General features: G+C 46.8%; 1 protein-coding gene across 3 annotated transcripts in view; it reads right to left on the bottom strand.

The window, feature by feature from the left end:
- PSTPIP1 (proline-serine-threonine phosphatase interacting protein 1) overlaps positions 1–22,644 on the bottom strand; it is a 47,827-nt gene extending 25,183 nt beyond the window's left edge. For all 3 annotated transcript variants that reach the window (XR_007628135.1, XM_050309476.1, XM_050309477.1), the window contains exons 1-3: positions 22,448–22,644; positions 5,301–5,401; positions 2,168–2,242 (exon numbers count right to left, since the gene is read on the bottom strand). Coding sequence is in view for 2 of the 3 variants with exons in the window: in XM_050309476.1 (XP_050165433.1) it covers positions 2,168–2,242; positions 5,301–5,401; positions 22,448–22,480 (209 nt within the window). In the remaining variant the exon portion in view is untranslated. The remainder of the gene's footprint in view (positions 1–2,167; positions 2,243–5,300; positions 5,402–22,447) is intronic.

The following is a 22,644-nucleotide window of genomic DNA, read 5'->3' as shown; positions in this document are numbered from 1 at the left end:
AATTTAAGAGGATAATAATTTTGCATTAGCAAGAAAATGACTGAGTGTTCTAAAATTAGTAATTCCTGCTTCTGTGCCATCCACAGCATGGCACAGGAAGGTCTGTAAAACATTCTGCAAAAAAAAAACCAACCTGGAACTCCTTTTTTTCCAGGTGGTTGTCAAGTGGAAGTTTTAGGTACAAATACATTAGACTTTATTTGAGCAATAATGCTACCCAGAGCTGCTTTTAAAGATGTTAACAGCCCTGTTCAGCCTGTCAAGTACTTGTGCTTTTAGGACTCAGTGTGCTAGATGATAATAGGAAGTCCTGTAAAGAGAAGCACTTGGAAAAATGCACTGGGGCGGTTGTGGCATAGTCCTTTCAAGCTTTTCTTGTTACAGGTAGTACATAAATTGCCTCCCTCAAGTGTCCCTGAAGGACTGACCTTGGGAGCAGAACTGCTGCCAGTAATCATTGTCACAGAAACAAACACGGACCTCACATCGTGTCAATGATTTTAAGGCTTTAAACCCAAACATTTCATTTTCTTGAGTTGTTCCAGCCCTGAAGAGGCTTTAGTTTTCTCTGATTTTAAGTCTTTGCTCTGGACAAATGCCCTTCATTGTCCATGTGTGTGACTCCTTAAACAGCCAGAGGATGCTGGATGAGAGAAAGCCAAAGGACAGCTACAGTGAGACCCATGCTCTGATAAAAATATCAGTGCAAAGCTGGTCATCCCCAGGCCAGGCTGGGTGATGGAAACACAGTAAATCAGCTCTGCTCTGTGCTTGGTTGGGATACCCAGCCTTCCCTCCCTGCCAAGCTATGAAACTGCTACATCAAAGTGGAGCTGGGCCCAAGTCCAAACTTCCCCCAACTTGAGGGGGAACTTGGATCCATATCCCAACTCCAGGACTTGGCTCTGCCTCTAAATCAAGCTTTCATAATCTCCTAGGAAAAGTCAGATCAATGAATTATCACTGAAGTCACTGAAGAGCAGCCAGCACTGGCTGCTGCTGAACACGTTTGCTCTGCCTGCCCTGCACTGCCAGTAAAGCAGGTGAAGTGGAGCCTTCCGTTAATCCTGGCACGCTGATCTTTGGTTTGGGAAGAAGCCACCCATCCTTAATCTGATGCTTTCATTCTGGAATATTTCTTCCCTTTCTTTTTCTCTGGCTGAGTCAGTGAACTGAGACACCGGGAAGGCCGAAGCCGTGTCCCACCTTAGTGCCCATTTTCCCTGTCAGCCTGGCTGTTCCACCACCAAATCCACAGTCGGTGCTACAGGTGATTCCCTGGCACTTCCCTGCCCTGGCCATGCAAGGCTTTGAGGTCAGGTTTTCCCATAAAATACGAGCAGGAAACCAGGCTTGCACTGGGAGTGATGAATGGACACGGAAAGGAGGCTGCAATTAAGGAATGAGATATGGGAGGGATGAGGGCAGGAGGCCCCAGGGATCAATAGAGCTGCTTTGTGTTTAGATTGAGGTCTTCTCTTCCAGGCTTGTCTTCTGTGACCTCACATCTTCATCCTCTGCCACCTTATTACTGTATTATTACTTGTTACAATAATGGCAAAATGTCTCATTATTGCTGCTGCCACCAATAATAGCAGCAGTTTATCAGCAGTGTTTATTAAGTTAAATTCCATGCCAACATATATCTTCCCCTCCCAACACAATTTATATGTGATTTAGGATAGTAGTGGAGGAGACAGAGAAAAATATATGTCATCTTACTGTATTTCAGTAGCTCCGTTGATTTATTTCAAATTAAGTCCCTTCAAAGAGATTTAAATTTTGTATTCCTAGGATAAATATTTTTTCCTGCTGCAGAAACTGATTTTTGGGGTCTTTGCACTTGGCATTTGTTCAGTCACAGTCTCTGCAGGTCCACCAGCTTCCCAGAATTGCCAAGCCACCATCCTAAACATTTCACAACCTTTCCCTTTCCCTTTTTTTCCCCATCATCTCAGGAAAGGACCCACTGGCAGTTTCCAAACAGAGATTCTGTGAATCCTTTTGTGAAGGACCATGGTGTTTCCCCCCCTTTCCTGTGCATTGTGAAGTGCTGTGCAAGGCACTGAAGTGAGCAGCTTGTGCTCCCATTCGTAGGCAAAACACAGGAGTCTGATCTCTCTTCCAAAATCATTTTGTTTGCATGAACAATGAAAGAGTTCCTTACTTGATTTCTGTCTGTCCTCCTGCTTTCCGGGCGATTTGAATCAGCTCCTTCCCATATCTCTCTTCTGCTTGTGCTCTGTGGAAAGAAAAACTTCCTCAATTCCTCTTGGTGGTAGCAGGATCACATTTACACCAATCTTGTCATTGTATCTGAGGTACAAAAATCACGAGGAATACAATGGATTTTATTTCTGCAATCCTAGTGCTGTCAGTTCACCTCTTAAATATTCGGGGTAATTAAATTCGATGCATTAAAATACCAGCTCAGAGGGGAGTGAGGAGTGGGTTCCACAGGATCTGTTTAAGAGAGGTTCAGAATAAATGGGAGCCAGGAGGAGCAGGAATATAAATAGAAACATGAGGTGCTGCTTGAAGAGCTGCAGTGGAGGTGCAGGGGTGTTTGGTGGGGCTGGGGCAGTTCAGTGGAAGGGACTGTGGTGTCTCACCTAAGGGGGAACTGTAACTGGTGAGTCAGAGCAGTGGTTCTGTTTCTATGGTTAATAAAGAAACACAAATATTTCTTTTCTCTTTTGCCCTCCCCCAGCTCTGGAGGAAATTTCTATTTTCTGTTTAAAAGAAGTATTTGTACTAAATATGTTACTTCCTTTCTCCCGGGTGCAGGATCAGGGAGGAACCAAGTTTTCAGTCTTTGAGTAACTGCTAAAAACTATCCAATGGTCAATAATTAATAATGAGCAGATAGCCTGGTGCTGGCATTTGGGGGGAGGGATGATTTTCCCCCAGTCCAAGGAGATCAGTCAGGCTGGTGGACCAGCAGTGCTGGCCATACAGCAACCTGCAGTCACCACAGCCCCGAGTGAGGGTGTTCCTGGCCCCTGTGCTTGGCTCCCACGTGTCCAGCACTGCATGTGCTCTTAGTTAATTGCTCTTCTCCCACCCCAGGAATTGCTGTGTTTTAGTGGGGTGTTCCTCCATCACTGCTTTGGGATTCCTTCTAGAGGAACAGGGTGCAAAATGCAGTGACAGGCCACACCACTTCATGTTCATGTTAGATGAGTGAAACGTCACCAAAATGGAAATACACTCCAGAGATACATAAAAATGAAGAAAAGATTAATTTTCTTCTGATTTTAGTAACAAGAAACACTTCTGTGTCAGAGACTTTGCTTAATGCCAGTGCTTGTACAGGAATGAGAATGACCCCAGTGCTGCAGTCCCACTTTGTTTGCTCAGTAAACAACATAGGATGGGGAAAAAGCACGGCCAGCTCTTCAGCCATTCCCAGCTCCTGTAAAACCCTTGGGGCAAGAATTCCTGAAACCCCAGGCACGGACTAGACTCTCCCAGGGTCAGAGGAATTTGGCTGGACACCATCTCTTCACACCTCAGTGCTGCCTTTCCCACTTTTCAATACACTTATACTCAGCTCCTGGGTTTCCCTGCAGCCATCCCGAGCTGGAATGGATTTTGTGTTTTAAATCCAGGCTTTTGTTCTGGAATACAACTGCTTGCTCACTCCCACACCACCTAGTCCCTTCTCCAGGCCAGGCAGGGGGATTTGTGGGTGGAAAACTGATCAGCTGTCAGTGTGGTCAGGGCAGCTGCTGCAGGAGTCCCTGTCGAAATTCCAGCACACTGCCCGTGGTATGGGCAGCCTGTAGGACCAGAGATTCATCCCATCCTTTGATCTTCTCCTAGGTCATTCCCATGAATGACACGAGGACAAGCTGAAACCAATATCCAGCAGAAATAAACTGGAAATCACACCTCCTTCCTTAGCTCAGTGCCCACTTCTCCTTCCCCTCCTCCTCAACGTGCACATGCACACACGTCCCCACACTCCCTGGGATGGTTTGGGGGTGTAAAAAAGCTCATGGAAACATTTGCAAAATGACCGTGTGGGTATTTTGTTTTTCTTTGTGGAAAGTCCACCACAAACCAGGAAAAACTTCATCCTGCAACCTGCAGGCAGCCTCTCTAATCTTTTGGAAAGAAACACAGGCATGTGCAGCATCCAATGCAGAATTCCACTGCCTGCAGCCTGCAGTGTAGTTCTGATCCCTGGAAGTTGTGAGGCACAGAGGAGCTATTTTAAACATTGGCAGCTAAGCTACCATCAGGCAGATGTGACTTCAGGGCTGTGATGTGCACCAGTATAAAAGGCTTCCACTGGTGGTCGAGAAAAGCAGCTCAAACAGCTTCAGGTTTTGATGGGAGACTCTTCACATGCTGTGAAACACTCACCTTTCAGTCTTACAGCTCACACCCCTTGAAAGTGCCAGGGCTTGAAAAACAGCCTTCAGAAAAAAACCCTTAAAACAAAAAAAAAAAACTAGCTGGGGACAGAGAAAAAAAGCAGGCTGTGACTGAGGAAGGCAGAGCAATATTCCTAAGGAGACAGCCCTGAGAGGAGCTGCTCCAGGATTGCCTGCTGGATACGTAATCCATTCTCTGTGGTCTTTCCTACATGCATGAACATGTGTGTGCCTCATGCTACCTGCTGAAACTGCTGAAGCCACTGAAAAACAGAACCAAATTTCAGATTTATTTTCCAATGTCAGAAGTGCAGAAATGAATGGCTAAGGAGCCTGAGCAGCAGGGTAATATATTCTCTCACCCACAAATTGTCAGCTGTCCGTAGCTGCTGTTGAGCAGCACCAAGAAGGGACACAAACTACAGCATTGTTACTCAAAGCCTGGCAAATGATGTGGGCTGGCTTGGGTGTCTGGGGAGGGCTTTAGGCAGCATTTTGTGTAGCTCTGTATTTGAAAAATGGCTCATTTTTTGGTAGTGGCAGGAAACTGAAACGGGGCTTGTGGCAATAGCACGTTCAAAGAGAAACAGAAATGTGCAAGTCATTTTTTCCTGTAAAAGGGGAAACTTAGAAGTGCCACTTTTGGATGTGTGTGCTGCTGTGGGATCCAGAGCCATAACGACCGGGGTCCTAACGGAGCTCTGGGTTTCTGACTCCTTCAACCTCCTCTGCCCTTCTCAAATGCCTGAGATTTCTATTTGTTACCTTCCTTCACAGAGCACATCACAAGGCTGGGGTTCCAATCAGGCTTTTTTGTGTAAACTCATTTCACCACCTAATTCAGAAAGAGCCTTTGCCGATGCCAAAGAGGAAAGAGAAAGGAGGCTGTTCACACTTTTTTCCCTCTGCTTTTCATACCTCTGCTTGAGCAAATCCTCCACATCTTTGCACATCTTCTTGCCCTCCAACAGGCGCTGTACGAGGACCTCGTAGCCAGTGTGGAAGGTGAATTCCTTGCACTGAAGAGAGAAAGAGAAAGAAAAAGAGTTGAGCTGATTTGTGCACAGCAGTTTGCAGGTTTGACAGATACCAACTGTCTGTGATATGGAGCAAATCCACCTTCTGGAACATCCAAACAGACCTTTAGATTAGCTAAGGGCACAGGTAGGGGTGACGTTTCTCCAAAGTGAAAAAAAGTTTTTATCACATCAACTTTATTTTTTAATACTGAAAAAAAAAAAATTGTGAAGTGGGTCCCAAGTCTTGCTGTGTGGAAAGTGGCACTTGCTGTCTTTTTGGGGAAGTCATGTTCAGCTTTGGGTGTGGGACCTCTGCAGAGCAGAGATGTGTCGTAGCTGTTAAGAACAACAGCTCCTCTTGCCAAATGTTTTCTGAAGAGTCAGAGTCAACTCAGTACAAATATTGATTTTTGGGGAGTGATTGTGCCACCCAGGCAGTGCAGTGCTTTCATGTGAGGATTTGTAACACGGGGACAAAGGATTTCTCTTGTTCTCCTGGTCCTCCCGCTGCCTCACGAGAGGATTTGGGATGAGCCGTTTTTCCTCTGAGTGCCTCAGCTGACCAGAGCAGAGTGATAATGTTACTGAAAATGCAGTGGTGAGTGTTGCCTGAGCTTTATGTTCCAGCATTATGGTAAAGTCATGGGCTGTGTAACCATAAAGGGAATGAGTGTGTTCCTTCCCTCGAGCAGTTTAGCTACAATGCAAGTGCTTATATATGAACTGAATGCAGTTCATACACCCATCCACTGTCCCCTAAGTAGTTATTGTTTAATAAATGGGGTACTTTATTGCTTTCCACCATGACTGTGAAGAAGACAGCTGGTTAAGTTTTTTGGGATTTGGAAAAGATCCTCTGGCAAAAAACTGTTGGGCTCTTGAGCCTTGTTTATTGCTGGCACTGGAGAGGGAAGGGTGGTGGTTGGTGGCAGCCTCAGTGCTGCTCACCTGGAGCTTCTGGGGAGATTTGCAGATCTGGGAGTGATTTTTTTTTTTTTTTTTTCTTCTTCAAGAGCCAGGATAAATTTCTGCAGATAATCTCTGTGAACCTACAGGTTGTGGTAACATTTCCAGTGCTACAGTTTCTTGACAGCAGCAATTCCTTCTTCCCTAATGGACATTCTTATCAGGAGCAGAGGGGAGAAAGGAAAGATAGTTGGATAATGGTCCAGAGGAGACACAGACAAATGCCTCTACCAGCAAAACATCCACACTACAGAGCCAGGAGAGATAATGATGTAGATAAAAGCATATGGAGAGGGTGCAGTGGACCCACTATTGCCATTGTTGCAATCACAGGACAGTGAGGATCACATATGTCCTTCTGATGCACATGATCACCCCTTAAGAAACAGCATCTCAAACCCAAAACATTGGTTTTCCTAATATTTCCAAGGGCAAGTTACACACACACATCCCAGGGAGGGATCCTGCTGTGAAATAAATGAGAAGCAGCAAGCTTTGCCATTCATACAGGAATGTAGGAGAGGTTCTTGATAACATCCTGGCAATGGACTCATCACTTCCCCCCTCTCTCTTTTTTTTGGAGAACATTCCAATGGCAGAAGGCATCACTGCTGTATTAAAAAAATCTTATAAATGGCTCCCTCTGCCTGGCAGAAACGCTGGTCAGATGCTCCACAGCCAGCTCACAGTCCCAGCATTTTGGTTATATATTTCCAGGTGCAATTAGCTACATCCCACAGCTGAGTACACACACAGCTTCCTTGGCCCAGAAATGCTGCCCAGGGGCAAGTGAAAACATCCTCTGGGTTGGTATCACCCCAGCAGGCAGCCACTGCCACAGGCAGCAAAGGCAGAGCAACAAGCACGCTGTGAAGTTACTCTGCTCTTTCTGTTCAACATCTCTTTCTTCAGTAAATGCTAAAACTCACTTGGTGTCTTCCCCCAGCTCTTTTAAGCTGGCACAGTCGTGATAATGAAAGGATGGCAAATTCTGAGAGAACAACTCATTAAATTCTCCAATGCAGCACCGACTCGTTAACCCAGCCCCACACACACCCACCCAGCAGTGCTGGGGGTCAGCCTGCTGACCATGACCCTGCCAGGGCCTGCCAGAACTACCTGAGGGACTCCACCCAGCCCCTTGGGCACCTTGCTCTAAGCCATAAAACACCAGGGGAAGAAGCAGTGCCTTTCAAAACCAGCCAGCACCTCACCTGACAGTTCTGCTGTCCCTTGCCTGCTAACAGGAGTAAGAATTTCCAACCACAGTGGAGCCACAAATCATTTAGGTCTAAGTTTACTTACACAAACATTTCACAGAATCACCAAGACAGAATAAGATCTCTGAGATCATCAAGCCCAGCTCTTGATCCAACCCCACCGTGGTTCCCAGCCCGTGGCACTGATGCCACATCCAATCTGTCCTTAAACACCTCCAGGGATGGAGAATCCACCCCCTCCCTGGGCAGCCCATTCCAATGCTGAGCACTCCCTCTGTAAAAATTTCTTCCTGATATCCAACCTCAACCTCCCCTGGCACAGCTCCAGGCTGAGCCCTCTTGTCCTACTGCTGGTTCCTGGGAGAAGAGACCAACCCCCACCTGGCTACAACCTCCTGTCAGGGAGCTGCAGAGAGTGCTGAGGTCTCCCCTGAGCCTCCTCTTCTCCAGGATGAGGCCCCCCAGCTCCCTTAGCCTCTCCTCACAGCACTTGTGCTCCAGTCCCTTCCCCAGCTCTGTTCCCTTCTCTGCCCCTGCTCCAGCCCCTCCATGTCCTTCCTGAGCTGAGGGCCCAGAACTGGACACAGCACTCCAGGTGTGGCCTCACCAGTGCTGAGTCCAGGGGGAGAATCCCTGCCCTGCTCCTGCCACACTGTTCCTGAGCCATTTCAACAGCTCTGTTTCTTCTTCCACGTGTTGAACAACTGCATCCCCTCTCAAACTCCTCTTGCATCCAAACAAACCTCCTCTGTCCTTTCCTGACATGCTGTTTTTTCCTTTCATTGATTCCCTCGTGTCATTATAGCCCCTGTTCAAGGCTGAATAAATCCCTCTTGAACAAGGATGATGCTTTACCCCTGCAGTAAAGCCTAACTGATGCTTTGTACTGTGGCATTAATGTCTGCTCTCTGAGAAACACTTCTGCTACATCAGAGGATGCATTTGCCTTCTTCCACTATCAAACACAGCAGTGACACCTAACTGAGCTCTGATCTATGGATATGCCTGCAATTCTCTCCTCTCCTGCTATTTTTTTTAACAAGGTCCCAGAGTGTATTGGCCCTTTTTTGCTGCTGATCTCTTACTCTCACTTGGCACTTTGAAACTTTGATTTTTGTCTGCTCTCTGTTACCCTAGGTCTGCAGGTTATCAGATTGTACAGTATTTCAACCACAGCTGTTTCCAGCCCCTTCTTTCTGTCTTAGCCAGAATCCAATGAACATATTGACTAAAAATGATCCTGATCAGCTCTCGAGATCCCTTTCTCCAGCTCAGGCATCTCCAGCATCTCCCCCAGCTCAGTGTCCTTGCCCACTTTATGGTCCTTCTTCTCCTGCTCTGTTCAGTCCTCTTTTGTTTTTCTTCTCTAAGTTTTTTGAGGATTTCCTGTGTAGCACCGTAACAGACCCACATTTTCTTTGTCAAGACAATCAGACAGCAAGATTGTATCTCATTAAGCAACCATCTAGTCTTGCTAAGCTGTCTCGCCTCTATTCTATTTTCCATTTACCATTTTGTGTTATAATTAGCACTGAATGGTTTTGCAAAGGCTGTTGAGCTGCACCACACAGACAGTGCTTGGTACCTCTCAGCTGGGACTTTGCAATAATTTGTAACAACTAATGAATAGTCAAAGAACTATTTTATTTTTTTTAGAGATCAGAAAAATGCTTTAATTAGATAGTAAATATACTCATTAAGTGTGTAAAACATCATTTGCTTATACCAAAATCTAGGCAGTTGCTTGGAAGAGGGTGATTTAATTCACCACCAGTAGTTTCTCTCATTGCCAAGAAAGGGATTCCACTTAATCAAAGTGTGTGTGGCCGTGAAAGGGGATTTAATCTTTGTTATTTTAATTAAAAAGATTAGTTATTCCTTGCTGTCCAACAGACCTATAATCACTGGTAGGACAGTGCTTGACACAGGGATTTCAGTGTTGCAGACAGAGTCGTGTTGTCCTGGGGCTCATCCATCAGTACTGTACATGTGTCTCTGTACCTGAGCCCGGGGTTTTTCTTCTCCCGGAAAAATCCCTGCTGATGGAGGGGCAGCATCTCCTCTCTCTGTATGTGAGGTGTATATGACTGAAAAACACAACTTCCATCTCTGGTTTAACCAGAACAGCTTTTCCTGGAGTACTTGAAAGGCGTTCCATGAGGCTGCCCGCAGAGGTGCTGACAGTAAGCACACTGGGATTCCTTTCTCCTTCCCATTTCTTCTTCCCTCAGAGGCCTAACGATGCTCCCCCCCCAATTAGCACTTTTCCCAGAGATCTGTGCCTTGGCACTGACTACCTGGTAGGAGTTTCTCCATAGGTAATGACACAGTAAACAACGGGATTTAATTGGGGGAGGGACTATTCCTGGCTGGCTCTGAGCTGGTTCCTGCAGCGTCAGGGAGAGGCTCCAAGGGCTGAGATTTGGTAATAAATCTGCAAGGGAAGGCTGATGGTGTCAGTTCCCTGCCCTGAGGGTAGAAAGTTCAGGATTGCCACTGCTGGGGGGACACATTTTCACCAAGAATCAGCCTGACTCCAGAGCATGTTGCTCTGAGCCTTGTGCTGCTGAGTGCCCAGAGGGAACAGAACGGCTTTTTGGAGAAAGAGTGTCTACATTCTGAGCTGACAAGGCTGCTGTTGCAAGGATATCAAGGAAGAGAGACTGGAATGCAGGGTTGGTTACTGCAGCACAGGTTTAGTACATGGCTTTGACAATGGACTGAACTGCAGCAAAACTACCCAAGCACTCCTAAAAGGGACACCTTGCACCTCCAGCTGGGAGTGGTCAGCAAGGGACGTGAACTGATCACGTCCTTGTGGCTGTGCTGTAGCAACTGTGGCTTTTCTGTTGTGGCTGGATTTCTTGGAGCGTTTCTAACCATCCTGGGAGCTGCCTTGCCCATCCAGGACTTTATTTAGAGGCAGTTTACATACCACAACTCACACCTCTGCCTGCTCCTGCAGGACAAGCCGGCCTGGCCGGTCAGGAGCTCAGCATCTGCCCCAGGGCAGTCCTGGCAGCTGAAGCCCTGTGAGCTGCTTGGTGAGTGCTGCACCCTGGCTGGCTCAGTGCTCTGGGGGCTGCAGCTCTGGCTCTCAGCAGGAAAGGCCTCATCCCACCATCTCCACTGCAAAGCCTGCAGGGAACTGGCTCCAGGTGGTGCAAGGGGAGGGTGCTGTGCCCCAGGGCACAGCAGGCAGTGACACCACCCTGATGGGGGAGAAGGGCTGGGAAAGAAATAACTACTTTGGGTGCACTGCTTGGTACGAGATAGGACAGTGCTGAGCTACTGGGGGGATAAAAACAGCACCAAAATGCATTTACCTGGTTTGCACCTCTCAGATGGGCCAACTGCATGGTGGTGCTGGCACTGACAGGCACAGCAGAGCTATCAGGGGTTCTTTTAGACTCATGAGCCTTCATTTAGGAATTATTTGAAATGTCCTATCTGCTCATATTAAAAAAAAAAAAAAATCTTTTAAAAACCCCACACTTGCTCTTAAGTTTGAAAGTGTTTAGCTATGAAAGTTCATTCCTTGTCTTTGCTCTTAGTGTTTTTCCAAGGCTTATATCAGAAGTGTTCTCAAGTGATTTTGGACTTAAAATACTAAATGTTGCCAACTCATTCAAATAAAGGGTCCACACAAATTTCCAAAGGAGAAAAATAATTGAAACTAAATCTACATTTAGTAGAAATCTAAATTTAGTACAAAGTATGGGTATCTTTGGAATTTTTCTCTAAATCGAACTCCTTTTACATTGTATCTTGTTTAGTTTAGGTAGGCTCATAACACTTCTAATAAGGTAAAAAATTAAGATTCACTATTCCAGAGTCAAAAAGGAAATGACTAGTGGTGTAAGGAGGAAGTTTAGAGAGAACAGGGAACAGTGAGTTTTGAACAAGCATCGTTCTGCCAGCATCTTTTCCAACTGTCCATGAGAAATCCGTTCTATGCACAGTGGTATCACACATGGTACCTCAGTCCTGGACTGAAAGTAAGTCGTTCTGAGTGAGTGGTATCAATGAATTATATCATTGCATCACCCCACTGTGTAGTGGCCCTGCTCAGGAAGAGTGTTTGTAGATCTTGTTCTCTTGATCTGCCACTCTCCTTGTCAAGTGCTCCACCAAGGGCTCGGTATGTGCTGTCGGTGAACAGCAAACAGATCTAACATTCAACAGTCAAACATGATTTATAATCTCCAAGTACATGGTAGGATATTTCCTACCATGCCATGGCCCTTCACTGTAACTGAATCACTTGCTTGACATTTGCTGTTTTGTGGTTTTTCCCTGGCACTCTTTAAAATCTCCCAGTATTTGGAGCGATACATTCCTGAGATGAAGTGTCTTAGGAATTTCACTGCTCCCTTTCTGTGCCGTTCAAGCTGTCCTGAGTTAAAGAGTGAAATAAAAAGGGATGGCAGTAGGAACCACTGTTTGGTGTATCTGATGCCCTAGTGACTGTTCACATCCCATCTGCAGCCCTGCTGTGGTTCAGGGGGGTGCCTGGTGCCATAAGGAGCAATGTGGTGTTTAGTGGTTCCTGTCACACGAGATGCCACCCCAGCCCTGCTCTGCTCCACCGAGGCACGACAGAGCCTTTCACAAAACCAAACCCTGGGTTCTCAGCCTGACCCTCCACTGCCCTGTCCTGGAAACGTGTCAGCACCTGAAAAGGCAGCTGAGCAACGGAATGAGCCCACACCTGGGGGAAGCTCATCCTGTCCAGAGCAGAAGGTGTTGAGGGGAAAACTCAACCAAAACGTTCTGCCCCGAGCAGTGCTGGGTGTGATGGAGTCCTGTGCTGTAAATGCTCAGGTGACAATGAACTCTTAAGAGCCTTTGACCATGCTGTGTGCTGCTAGACTGTGTGAGAGCTCCTTTTTCCTATTGCTTGAAACTGGTTGGAGTGGGTGGGAATGTGGTGGCAGCTTGTGCTCACCGAGATTGAACTGACTACGGAATTTATACAAGCTTAAAAACACAATACTTTTTTAAAAAGTACATGGTTGGGGTTTTTTCCCCATATAAGCAGAAAAAGCCAGGACGAGTAGGTGGGTTGGAACTGGCTCTATAACATTTCTGTCACTTCTTGTAAATTCACTCTTTGTGCATCAGAAACATGAATGTTTGCTCAGGGTGTAGGTGGCTATCTTGGGACTTTTTGTGATAATTTCAGGAGCTGACTTGGGCATTTTCCACATGAGGCTTAGTTTGCAGTTTTACTGCACCCTGTTACCTAAACATGAGATGCTTCACTTTTCAAGGGGAACAAATGGTATTTATTGCCAGACATAGCACAGAGGTGAACCTTGAACGGGACCTTCAAAAATCAAAGGGAAAAATCCTTTCCTCTGTACCATTCCCATTGCTGAGCTGTTTGATTGCCATCTCCCACTACCCCTGTAGCAACTTCAAATGAGAGCAAAGATCCTTGTCAGACTTCAAACCTGCAGCAGCTGGGATACCCAGAAATAAAACTGAAATGGAGATTTCCCAAACTACACCATAGCATTGCAAAACTGGTAACACCGAGCAAACGAGGAGCTTCCCAGTGGTCTTCTGCTCTTGACATTGCAGATTTCTTTTCCGAGGAGGAAATGGTTGTTTTAGAGTTCTGCTGACAGAGGACTTTGCTTCTCGGCTTCCTTGAGCCCTTGTCCCTCTCCCTGGCAGCCCGGACTGCTCATGTGTTATGTATTAGGCATTCTTATAGTCCCAGCATGTTGTTTGGCTCTCCTCACGTTTTAATCACCCTGTGATTTGCATGGCTATGAAGTGATGGCTGCACAGTAGCCTTCTTCACTTCTGCAGGTGAGCCAGCAGACCAATGACACACTGGGAACAGGCTTGGAAACTCTCAGTTCCAGTCTAATGAAAGGACTCTCCCTGTGCTTATTACCTCCATTTTAGCATCCCCTTCTTAATAATTTGATTAAATAATATCCTGAGAATGCACAGTGTTTCCTAGGGAAGAATAACTGCAGCTTAATTTTTGGTCTCTCTCTGTAAAGAGCACAAGGGTTCTGTTTTCCTTTGCACAGCACAGTTTTTACATCTCACAGCACGATTAACCCCAAAATCAGCCCTGCAAGCTTTGGCCAGAGGACTGGAGAAAGTAGCAGTGACCTTTGAACTCTCAGCTTCTTTTAAACATTTCACAGAGGGAGCTTTGCCTTTTGGAAGGCAGAAAGAGAGCTCTGCAGACGTGCCAGAGAATCCCCTCCATTCAGCTGCCTGTCCCTCATAATGTCTCAGTTCAGGGACCCTTCACAAAAGCCACCAGCAAAGTCAGGAAATGGAAACCTTGTGCTTTCCTGTTTAGCAAGAGCACCTTCTTTGTACTGAATACAAAAGCATCTCTTTTAATTTTGAGATGCTGTCATTTATTGTTTTATTCCAAGTAGGGTAAGGCAGCCAGGAACGACAGTGCACCTTCCCTTGAACTGCACGTGTTTCACCAGGTGGAGAGCAGGCTTTTATTTGCCCATTTCCACGAGTTTTTGCTGACTTCAGCCTTGACCTGAAGTTCTTGCAGGGAGGGATCTCTGACCACCTTCAGCAGTTCACACCCCTGGTGCTCCTGTGCCAGGAGGAGAAAGGAGCCAGCAGCCAGATATGCATCACAACAAGAAGTGTGGCAAAAAGCCAGGAATCCATTCAGGAAATCCTGATAGAACAAACTTCTGGACCACCTTTGTGACGAGGATAGTAGGAAGTGGAACAGGAGGAAGCAGAATCCCTCACCAGTTTTAGCTGAGAGCTTGATGTGGCTATGGTGCCACAGGTTTGGGGTGGCAGTAACCCTTTAGGTTTTCTCCGTGTGGTGACTTTAGACAAAAGCTTAATCCATAAAGTCAGGTGGCTTCCTCTTGGGAGCCAACAGAGAGGCCAGAAGCGAGCACTTCCACCTGTCTTTCACAGGGCACAGCACTGTTTTGCCATGGTCCTTCCAGAACACGACAGATAAACGTGTCAGGGTGAAATCAGCTGTTGCTTCAGTCTCTTATTGAATAACATGAGCAACACAAGAGAAACTGGAAGTAAAACAAGGAGAAATCGAATCTTACAAGTAGAGGATACTTCTGTTCTATACAAAGTAATGGTCAGAGATTACTTTTGTTTCTATTCCTCTTCAGTTCATCCACTTCCAGGTCCCTTCTCTGTTATAGGAGAGCTCCTCTCCTGCAAGCACCATGGGCTCAGTCCCAGAGCGGTGTGAGTGAGGCAACCTGGAACAACCCTGACTCACTCAGGGACAGACCCAGCTGTTCCCCAGGTCTTGCAGATCCACAGGCAACAGACCTGCTTATCAGCTGGTACATTAATTTATTAGAAAACCTAAAATGTCTTTCTCCTCCTTGTCTTGAGAAGCTTAGACTTGTTTCCTGTTAGACCGGAGAAAGACACTAAATACAACACAGTGCTGCACCCACGCTCTCTGCTTGCCCTGTGAGCCTGACACTTTGTTAGTGGTCTTTCCTGGCACTTTCCTGGAGCTTGACTTCACTTCTAAGTGAGGATCATTCCAGTAGCTGCGTTACCACTTCCATTTTACACCAGATCTTCACCACCTCAATCATCACTTTCAACATATCCGATTACTCAACGTGATGCAACATCTTCTTACACCCCATTAGTGTGGTGTGTGACAAAGACCAGGGGAATTGTGCAATCCAACAGAACAAAAACCAGCTTCAGGTTTTTAGAAACCCTTAAAAGAGGAGGGTTTCATGTAAGTGAAGTCAAGCAGTTTGTCCAGGTGGGACAACCGTGCCGGGATCACCCCACCTTCAGGGTGGATTTCTCTGGGTTTGCTCCCACTTGCATAAATGTCTCTCCTGCCTTATACAAAAAATAACTAAAAATGGATTAATGCTGGTATTTTGAAGAATTGCTGAATCAATGAGCTGGATGTGCATCCCTTTTCTGCTGCAAGCTCTAAAGGTTTGGGAAATGGGCAAGCTCTACCTGAGTGTGTACACAGTGGGGAGAGCACCAGCAGAGCTGCTGGTGAACCCTTTGGGCTGTTGAAACTGTTGCATCAGCCCGATTGTTACACACAAGGTGTCCAATCACTCACAGCTGCCTCCTCCATTAACCAGCAAAATTCACGAGCTTCCATACAAAATGATTTGTTATCACTTCTAGAGCAGAGTGAGACACAGTTTTCTTGCCCTGCAAATTATTATACAAGATTTTAGAAGTACACATTTCACCTCCTGAGAACAGCAGCAACACAAACCAACACAAACCCACATTCACACTGATATAACAAAGAAACTTCCTCTGGATGGAGCAGGTCTGATTGAGACAATCCCCTGCCTCAGCTGGCACCCCATCCCCCATCCACTGCCTACCCAGGGAAGAGGAATTTCATTTTGATCTCTCCTTTCTCCAGCTGTTTAACTTGTGGATGAATCCAGTGGCATGAGGGGAGACGTGCCTGGACTCCAGGTACAGGCTGGGGGCAGTGAAAGCTCCAGTTCCTGTTCCTGAACTTCCCCCTGCAGAGCTCCCAGAACCACAGAGGGCTTTTATGAGTGCTGGTCCCCTCCTCTTTGGTTACAAACTGCACTTAATCCTCCATCTCCAGAGAAAGCCTTCACCAGACATGAACTTCTTCATTCACACCCAGCTTTATCTTCCAAAACAGCTCCCCAGTAAAACTGGGGGGGGGGGGTGGGGTTGGGTTTTGTGTTTTCCCATAAAAAAGGTTGATTGTGTTTTCCCATAAAAAAGGCTTTGGCAAAACCACAAGTCCCAACCAAATGTGCAGCCAGGTCCTTTCAGTGGCAGGTGCCCCCTTTCCCTTCTCCTGGGGATTCCCATCCTGCTGAGCAGCAGCCCCAGGGCTGTTTGTCACTCCTGACTTGTTAATCACCCTTCAGTAATTACAGCACCGACTGCAAATAGCATGAAGTGATGAGATTCAGACCTCAGGGCTGCTGACCATCTATTTTCCTCTTTTCTTTGTTCTCCACCCTTTATTTTATTTTTATTTCATTTTAGGGATAGATTAGGCCTGGACAAATTGAGAGCAGCACCAAATAGCTTCTTGATTTGAAAAGCTCTTAAAGAAAAAAACACTTGTATTTATTTATTTATTTATTTACCTAAATGGAACAACAGGAGCTGGTATCTCTAAGCTAGACTGAGCTGGTAGGTTGTCACTTTATTCTCAAGACTTTTCATTTCCAGCAAAGATGAAGTTGCACCAAGAGCTATGGAACTTTTCAGTTTCTCAGTCTTGTTCAGTGACATTTTTCCACCACTTTAAAGAAATACTGAACTCCATTTATAGTAAGGGAGCGATTCTTTGAAGAGCTGAAGAGCTGTTGGGATCTAGATCCATATTTTCAACATGATTTTGTTCCTTCACCTTGACACCCTGAGTGACCCCTATGCAGAGCCCTCACCTCCTCCCAGCCTCAAATCCCCAAAATTTTCCTGAACAACACAGTGAACTTTGGACATGAGTGCAGTGTGGCTGCTGAGAAAAGCTTTATTACAAAACCTAGATTAAATTGGAGATGAAACTGGTGTTTGCTGTGCCATCTGCCAGCCAGAATCTGCCTTGCCACATTATGGCATGAAAATGAAATCAGAAAAGTAGGATTTTGAGCTAAAAGGAGCAAAATGTAACCAAGCAGCCTAACTTGCCTGTCATACAAGCATGCAGTGAGTGTAAATGGATTGGAACTCCAGGTCTTGCCCTGTGCCTGCAAAGCAGCACAAGAGTCCCAGCCAGTGAGTGTAAACTCTGAAGACAGAGAATCAGGAGTGTGGGGGGAAAGGGGTGGGCTGTGAATCACCCAGGCCTGCCAGGAAAATATGTGTTGAAATGGGATTCACAGGGAGCCTCTGAGATTCCCCCTGGAGAATCTGTCCTGGGAGGAGAGCTGAGAGAGCTGGCACTGGTCAGCCTGCAGAAGAGGTGGCTCAGTGTGTATAAATATCTGCAGAGGGAGGAGGGGAGATGGAGCCAGGGCCGCATCTGTGGAGACACTCAGAGCTTGGTGCAGCACGAGGTGCTGTGAATGGCCCTGCCCTGGCTGGAGATTCCCCCTTCCAACCCCGGCTGTTCTGTCACTGCCACCACAAAATGCATCTCAGCAGGGCTGCTTTAGCAAGCCAGAGGACACCCTCTTTGATCTCTGTTTGAGGCTCCATTTCAAGCTGTGTGTGACAAACGCTCGTTTAGGTGGTTCTGCTCCTCAGATGTGTCTGTGTACGTGCCCTGAAAAGAGAGTCGATGACTCACCCACTCCATATTTAAAATACATCTCATGGCACACTTAAAGCTGGCAGAAATGAGAACCCTCCATTTCTCTGAGCCCAAGCAAAACCAAAACAACTTTTGCAGAGCAGGATGGGTCCAAACAAACCAGATACCACAGTGTTAATATTTTAACAAATTTGTCACAGTGACTTCATTAATCAACCGATTTAAAGAGTCAAACCCCCTCATCTGCAGCATGGTCATCAGAAAGTTGTAATCAAATGTATTTAACTGTCTAATTATTTCAGTCACTGACCTAAAATGAACTTTCTGTAAACCCATTCATGTAGTGATAGTTCATTTGAGCTTCATTTTAGCTGTTGTGCTCTGCTCAGAAGCGACTTGTGAAGCATTTCCAGAGCCACAACGACTAATCAGGTTTTCTACTTGTGATTTCCTCTGGTTTCAATGACTGTTGTGGTTGTCCCCCCCCTCCCCACGGGTGCTTCTCATTGTCCCAGTGAGCCAAGTGTCCCTCCCAGAGCAGGTGGGGGGGATGGAGGGAGAAATTACACCTTACAAAAGAGTAGAGCAGCCTCTTCAGTGGAGATGAAGTGACCTCACAGCACACACAGACATCAGCTGGGCAACTGGCTCAGCTTTTCCCAGCTGGTTCCCCCTTTATTCCCCATTCCCACACATGTCCCTCAGTGCTGAGCTGGCCTGGCCACACACCTGGAGCTCAGAGCCACGCAGGACAGTGCTGGCAGCAGAGCCTGGCCCACCCACGTGCTGAGGGATTATTGAGGTGCATGTGCCTTTTGTCAGGAGGTGCAGATGCAACTGGTGCGTTCTAATTCAAATCCAACTCGGTGGGAACCACTTGCAAGGCTGGGGGGATGCTGGGGGGGAAGGGGAGGTTTGCCAGCCCCTCCCTGCCTGCCCAGGCTCAGCCCTGCCTCGGTGCCAGGGCTGGCAGGACCCCTCCCCAAAACCTGCCCAGTCTCACTTCCCCCTCCCAGACCTGCTGCAAAACAACAGGTCCTGCAAAGCTCTCCCTCTCCAGGAAAGCTCCCAGAATGGAAAAACCTTCCTATTCTAAGTTAAACAGTTGGTGGTTGTATTTCTTCAGCACATTGCCCAGTGAGTCTAGAAAGTGGTTTTACTGTGACTTTTATCCTCATCTCAGCACCCTTGTTCCACAGTTCAGAGTCTCATTAGAAGTTAAAATTATTTGTGAGGCTAATTACATTATTTTGGCCTATATAATGGACCATTGTGTGGAAAAGCTACAGTAAGGGTTGAGAGGCTCACCTACAAAGTCAGCTTTGCACTGAACCTGATAGGTCAAAGCCAGAGAGGTTGAGCATCTTTGATACAGCTGCAGTGCCTGAGCATCACCACGGGGGCTGCACCAGCAGGGATGTGGTGAAGACCAATCTGCAGCAGGGCAGGGAGGGGAATTGTGCCAGCTCACGTGTTCAGGTTTGAATTGGCTGGCCCACGTCTCACTCACACTTTTAAATCTGAGCTCTGAGAATCCCCGAGCCCCCAGCTCATCCCCCAGCTGAGAAGGAACAAGCCTCTCACACTTCACTGCTTTGAAATCCCAAGGACCTCAGGAGCCCACGGCACATTTTCAGAGTTTTCTTTGCTGCTTGAGTTGGATTCAAAGCTGTCCAAGGGAATAGATTTGCTCCCCCTCAGCTCTGGGCACTTTGGAGCCTGCCCCAAAAACCAAACAGCTCCTTTCAAAGTCTTCCTCCTTCCCCCTTCCCAGGAGGGTGCAAAGCCTGGAATGGTGCAATAATTTCCCACCTCTTGGCCAGAAAGAGCTGCATTTCACAGGTTGCAACTGGAGGGTTGAGCTGCATGTTGGAGGGGAACAAAATAGAAGGCAAAAGCCAATGACAGGAATTGCAGAGGGAAAGCAAACGATGAGTGCAAGAACATAGAGAAAAAGACACCCAGTATTTGTGACTGGGGGGGAAGATTTTCTTGGATAGTGGTTTTTGTGACAAAAAAAAAATTCCTGTTGCTCAGAACTCTGCCTGTTGACACAACCCTGATGGGAATTTCCCTTCCTGTCCCTTATGGTGCTGGAGAAGTCAGGTAACATCTGTTATGCTTGTACAGCAGCCCAGCAGAACATAAAGCTGTTAGCCCTGCCCTGCTTATCAACCCAACCTGAATTTTCATCTCGCCAATATTTTCCAAAAGATATTATCAGAGGATAGAGAACTTCTGTTCTGAAGCACATTTTACTGCAGGCTTTGGGCAACTACTGTCCCTTAAACCGTTAGGGATCGAGGATATAGAAATAAAAATTGTAATTAAAAAATACACGGGTTTTAGCCCAGGCCATGCTACAAAGAAAATGAAATTAAACAAAGACACAAGTGGGAATGTTTTAGTATAGTACTGTCACTGCTGAGTTTAACAGGGGAAAAGAGAGGATAAAACTTAAACCTGTTGCGAGGAACAATTTGCATTTTCCTGGAAGACAGGACGCTTTGTTCTTATGAAATCTGAAGACCACGGAGGAGGAACCAATGGTGTTCTTTTCTCTGCCAGCTGGGGAAGATCTCCTGGTTTTAGGATTTCTTTACGTGTTTTACACTGAGGAGGGCACTGAAGACACTCCTGCTTCTCCACAGGCTCACTGCTGATAGAGCAGGGGGTTGTTGCTCAGGGGAACCTGGGCAGAGGTGCAGTGCAGGGACAGAGGGCAGCAATTGGAGATCAGGGATCTGTGATGAGTCACCCACCACGGTGCAAACACACGTTTTGGTTTTCAGTCACGGAGACACTTCCATTCAGGGCACAGATCAAACAGAGGAGATGATTGCTCACTCGAGCAAACCACGCAAATACATTTCCCTCTCACTAACAGAGCCTTATGAATGCAAAAATAATCGCTGATCTTGTGATCTGGGGGGGGAAAGCTGCACCCTTGTGCTGCATTGTGCAACATCCTGGAAGTTTTCATTTTAAAAGACTTTACCATTGCCCAGCTAAAGCTGCCGTCCTGCAGCCGGATTCATCCTGCCCTCTTATTCAAGCTGGGTGATAACGACATTTCCAGCCACAAGATATTAAACCCAAAGATGGGTTCCCCTTGAGGAAGGTGATCACTTCAAAGCAAACAAGGATTTGAGTCAGGGTAAGGTGACTAAGCCCAGGTGAGAAGTTTAGGGAAGAAGAGCCGTGAAGAACCGGCCTGGCCAGATCGTCAGCTGGTGTTAAAATCACCCTCACCCTCCTCCCATTGCTTGATTTATTCTCCCTGAAGACCGAGCCCTTGAAAAGTATAAATATTCCAAATGAATCTGAAAGTCACGTGGAACGCTTTCCAAGCTCAGCGATGCCAGAGCTGGAGCTCCCAGGGTGGCCTTGGCTGTCAGCTGAGTCTCACCCCAGGCACTGGGCTGTGCACTCGGGAGATGGCTAAAAAAGGGGAATCTCACCTGGGTGTGGTCCAGCACAGTTAGCGCTAAAAATAACACTGACTTTTGTATTTCCTCATAGCATTTTTATTTTTTGTCGACTGCTCAGAGCTGGTGCTGGGCTGGGGGTGGGGAGGCCTTCCTGGAAGTGCCCAGAGCACAGGGGTTCACTGAAATGTGGTTTTGCCCCTGCCCTTCTGTTTTCTACCAAGAGAGGCTTTGCCCTGAAGGGTGGGTGGAGGGAAAGCAAGCACAAGCAGAAGGAACAGCCTTGAAATGGCAGGAAGGATTCATATGCCTTCATGTCTTTCTTTAAAGCAGTCCTAGATGCTCAGACAATAGGCAACCACACAACATCCTGTTAGAATTTTAGTTTTGAGCTTTCATTTTTCAGTTGCAAGAGAAGCTCAGATATTACCCTTGAGAGAGAAATGATTCGGGTCTTTTATCTTGTAACTGCAGGGAGAGAGCTCGGAAGCAAGAAACCATGAGGGTTTTCAACCAAAAGTCAAATAACAAGTACAGAGCAGGTCTCCTTGGTTTAGCATTCACTGGGTTTAGGTCAGCTGTGAGTGTTTGGGCTTAGCTGGGGATGCCACTGCTGGTTCTTTCCACCTGTGCTGCTGCTCAGCTGCTGGGCACTGCATGCCTGGTGCTGCCCTCCTGCACCTCCCAGCCCCAGGGTCTGTGTGGGGGCTGAGCAGGAGCCTTTTGCTGCAGCTGCTGCCTTTGCTCTGCACCAACCAGCAGAGAACTCAGCCTGTCCTCAGCGAGAGCTCCCCTGCTCAGGGCAGCCCTTCCTCAAGCTGGGGACACTCAGTGCACACAGGTCCTCAGGACGGGGACACAAACAAATCCACGTCCTTTTCAAAAGCAGTTTCTGGACTTGGCACAGGAACTGGGAATGTCAGGACCCAACACAGGCATTGGGATTGGATATATTCTCTACAAGGCATCCCTTCTGCCCAGGGTCAAACACTTATACTACCCAACAGTGTGTTTTTTGCTTGGAGACAAATCTGTGGGTTTTACTAAACTAAATTTAGGGTATTCACTAAACTAAATTTAGAACACAGAACAGCATTAAATTAGTTTCAAACTATATACAGAACTAAGCAGTATTTTAAAAAAACCTTTAAATACAAGTACATTGAATATGGGAAACACATAGGAAACGTTCACTTACCCAAAAAGCATCTTTAAACTGCAGCTGGGTCATTATGATTGCTCTGTGGAGGGGTAGGATCCTTCAGCAAGTCGGTTCTGGGCTGGGAGCAGCAGCAGGCACAGCACTGAGGTTGTCAGTGCAGCCCAGCCCGAGCAGAGAGGCAGCTCATCCCCAGACCTGTCCCTCCTGCGCTCAGCACGGGGCAGTTCCAGGCA

This window comes from Myiozetetes cayanensis, unplaced genomic scaffold (genome assembly GCF_022539395.1).
Source record: "Myiozetetes cayanensis isolate MyiCay16 unplaced genomic scaffold, myiCay2020 scf14, whole genome shotgun sequence".
Classification (NCBI taxonomy): domain Eukaryota; kingdom Metazoa; phylum Chordata; class Aves; order Passeriformes; family Tyrannidae; genus Myiozetetes; species Myiozetetes cayanensis.
Note: the sequence above shows the minus strand (reverse complement) of the source record. Positions and strands in the feature narration are given on the sequence as shown.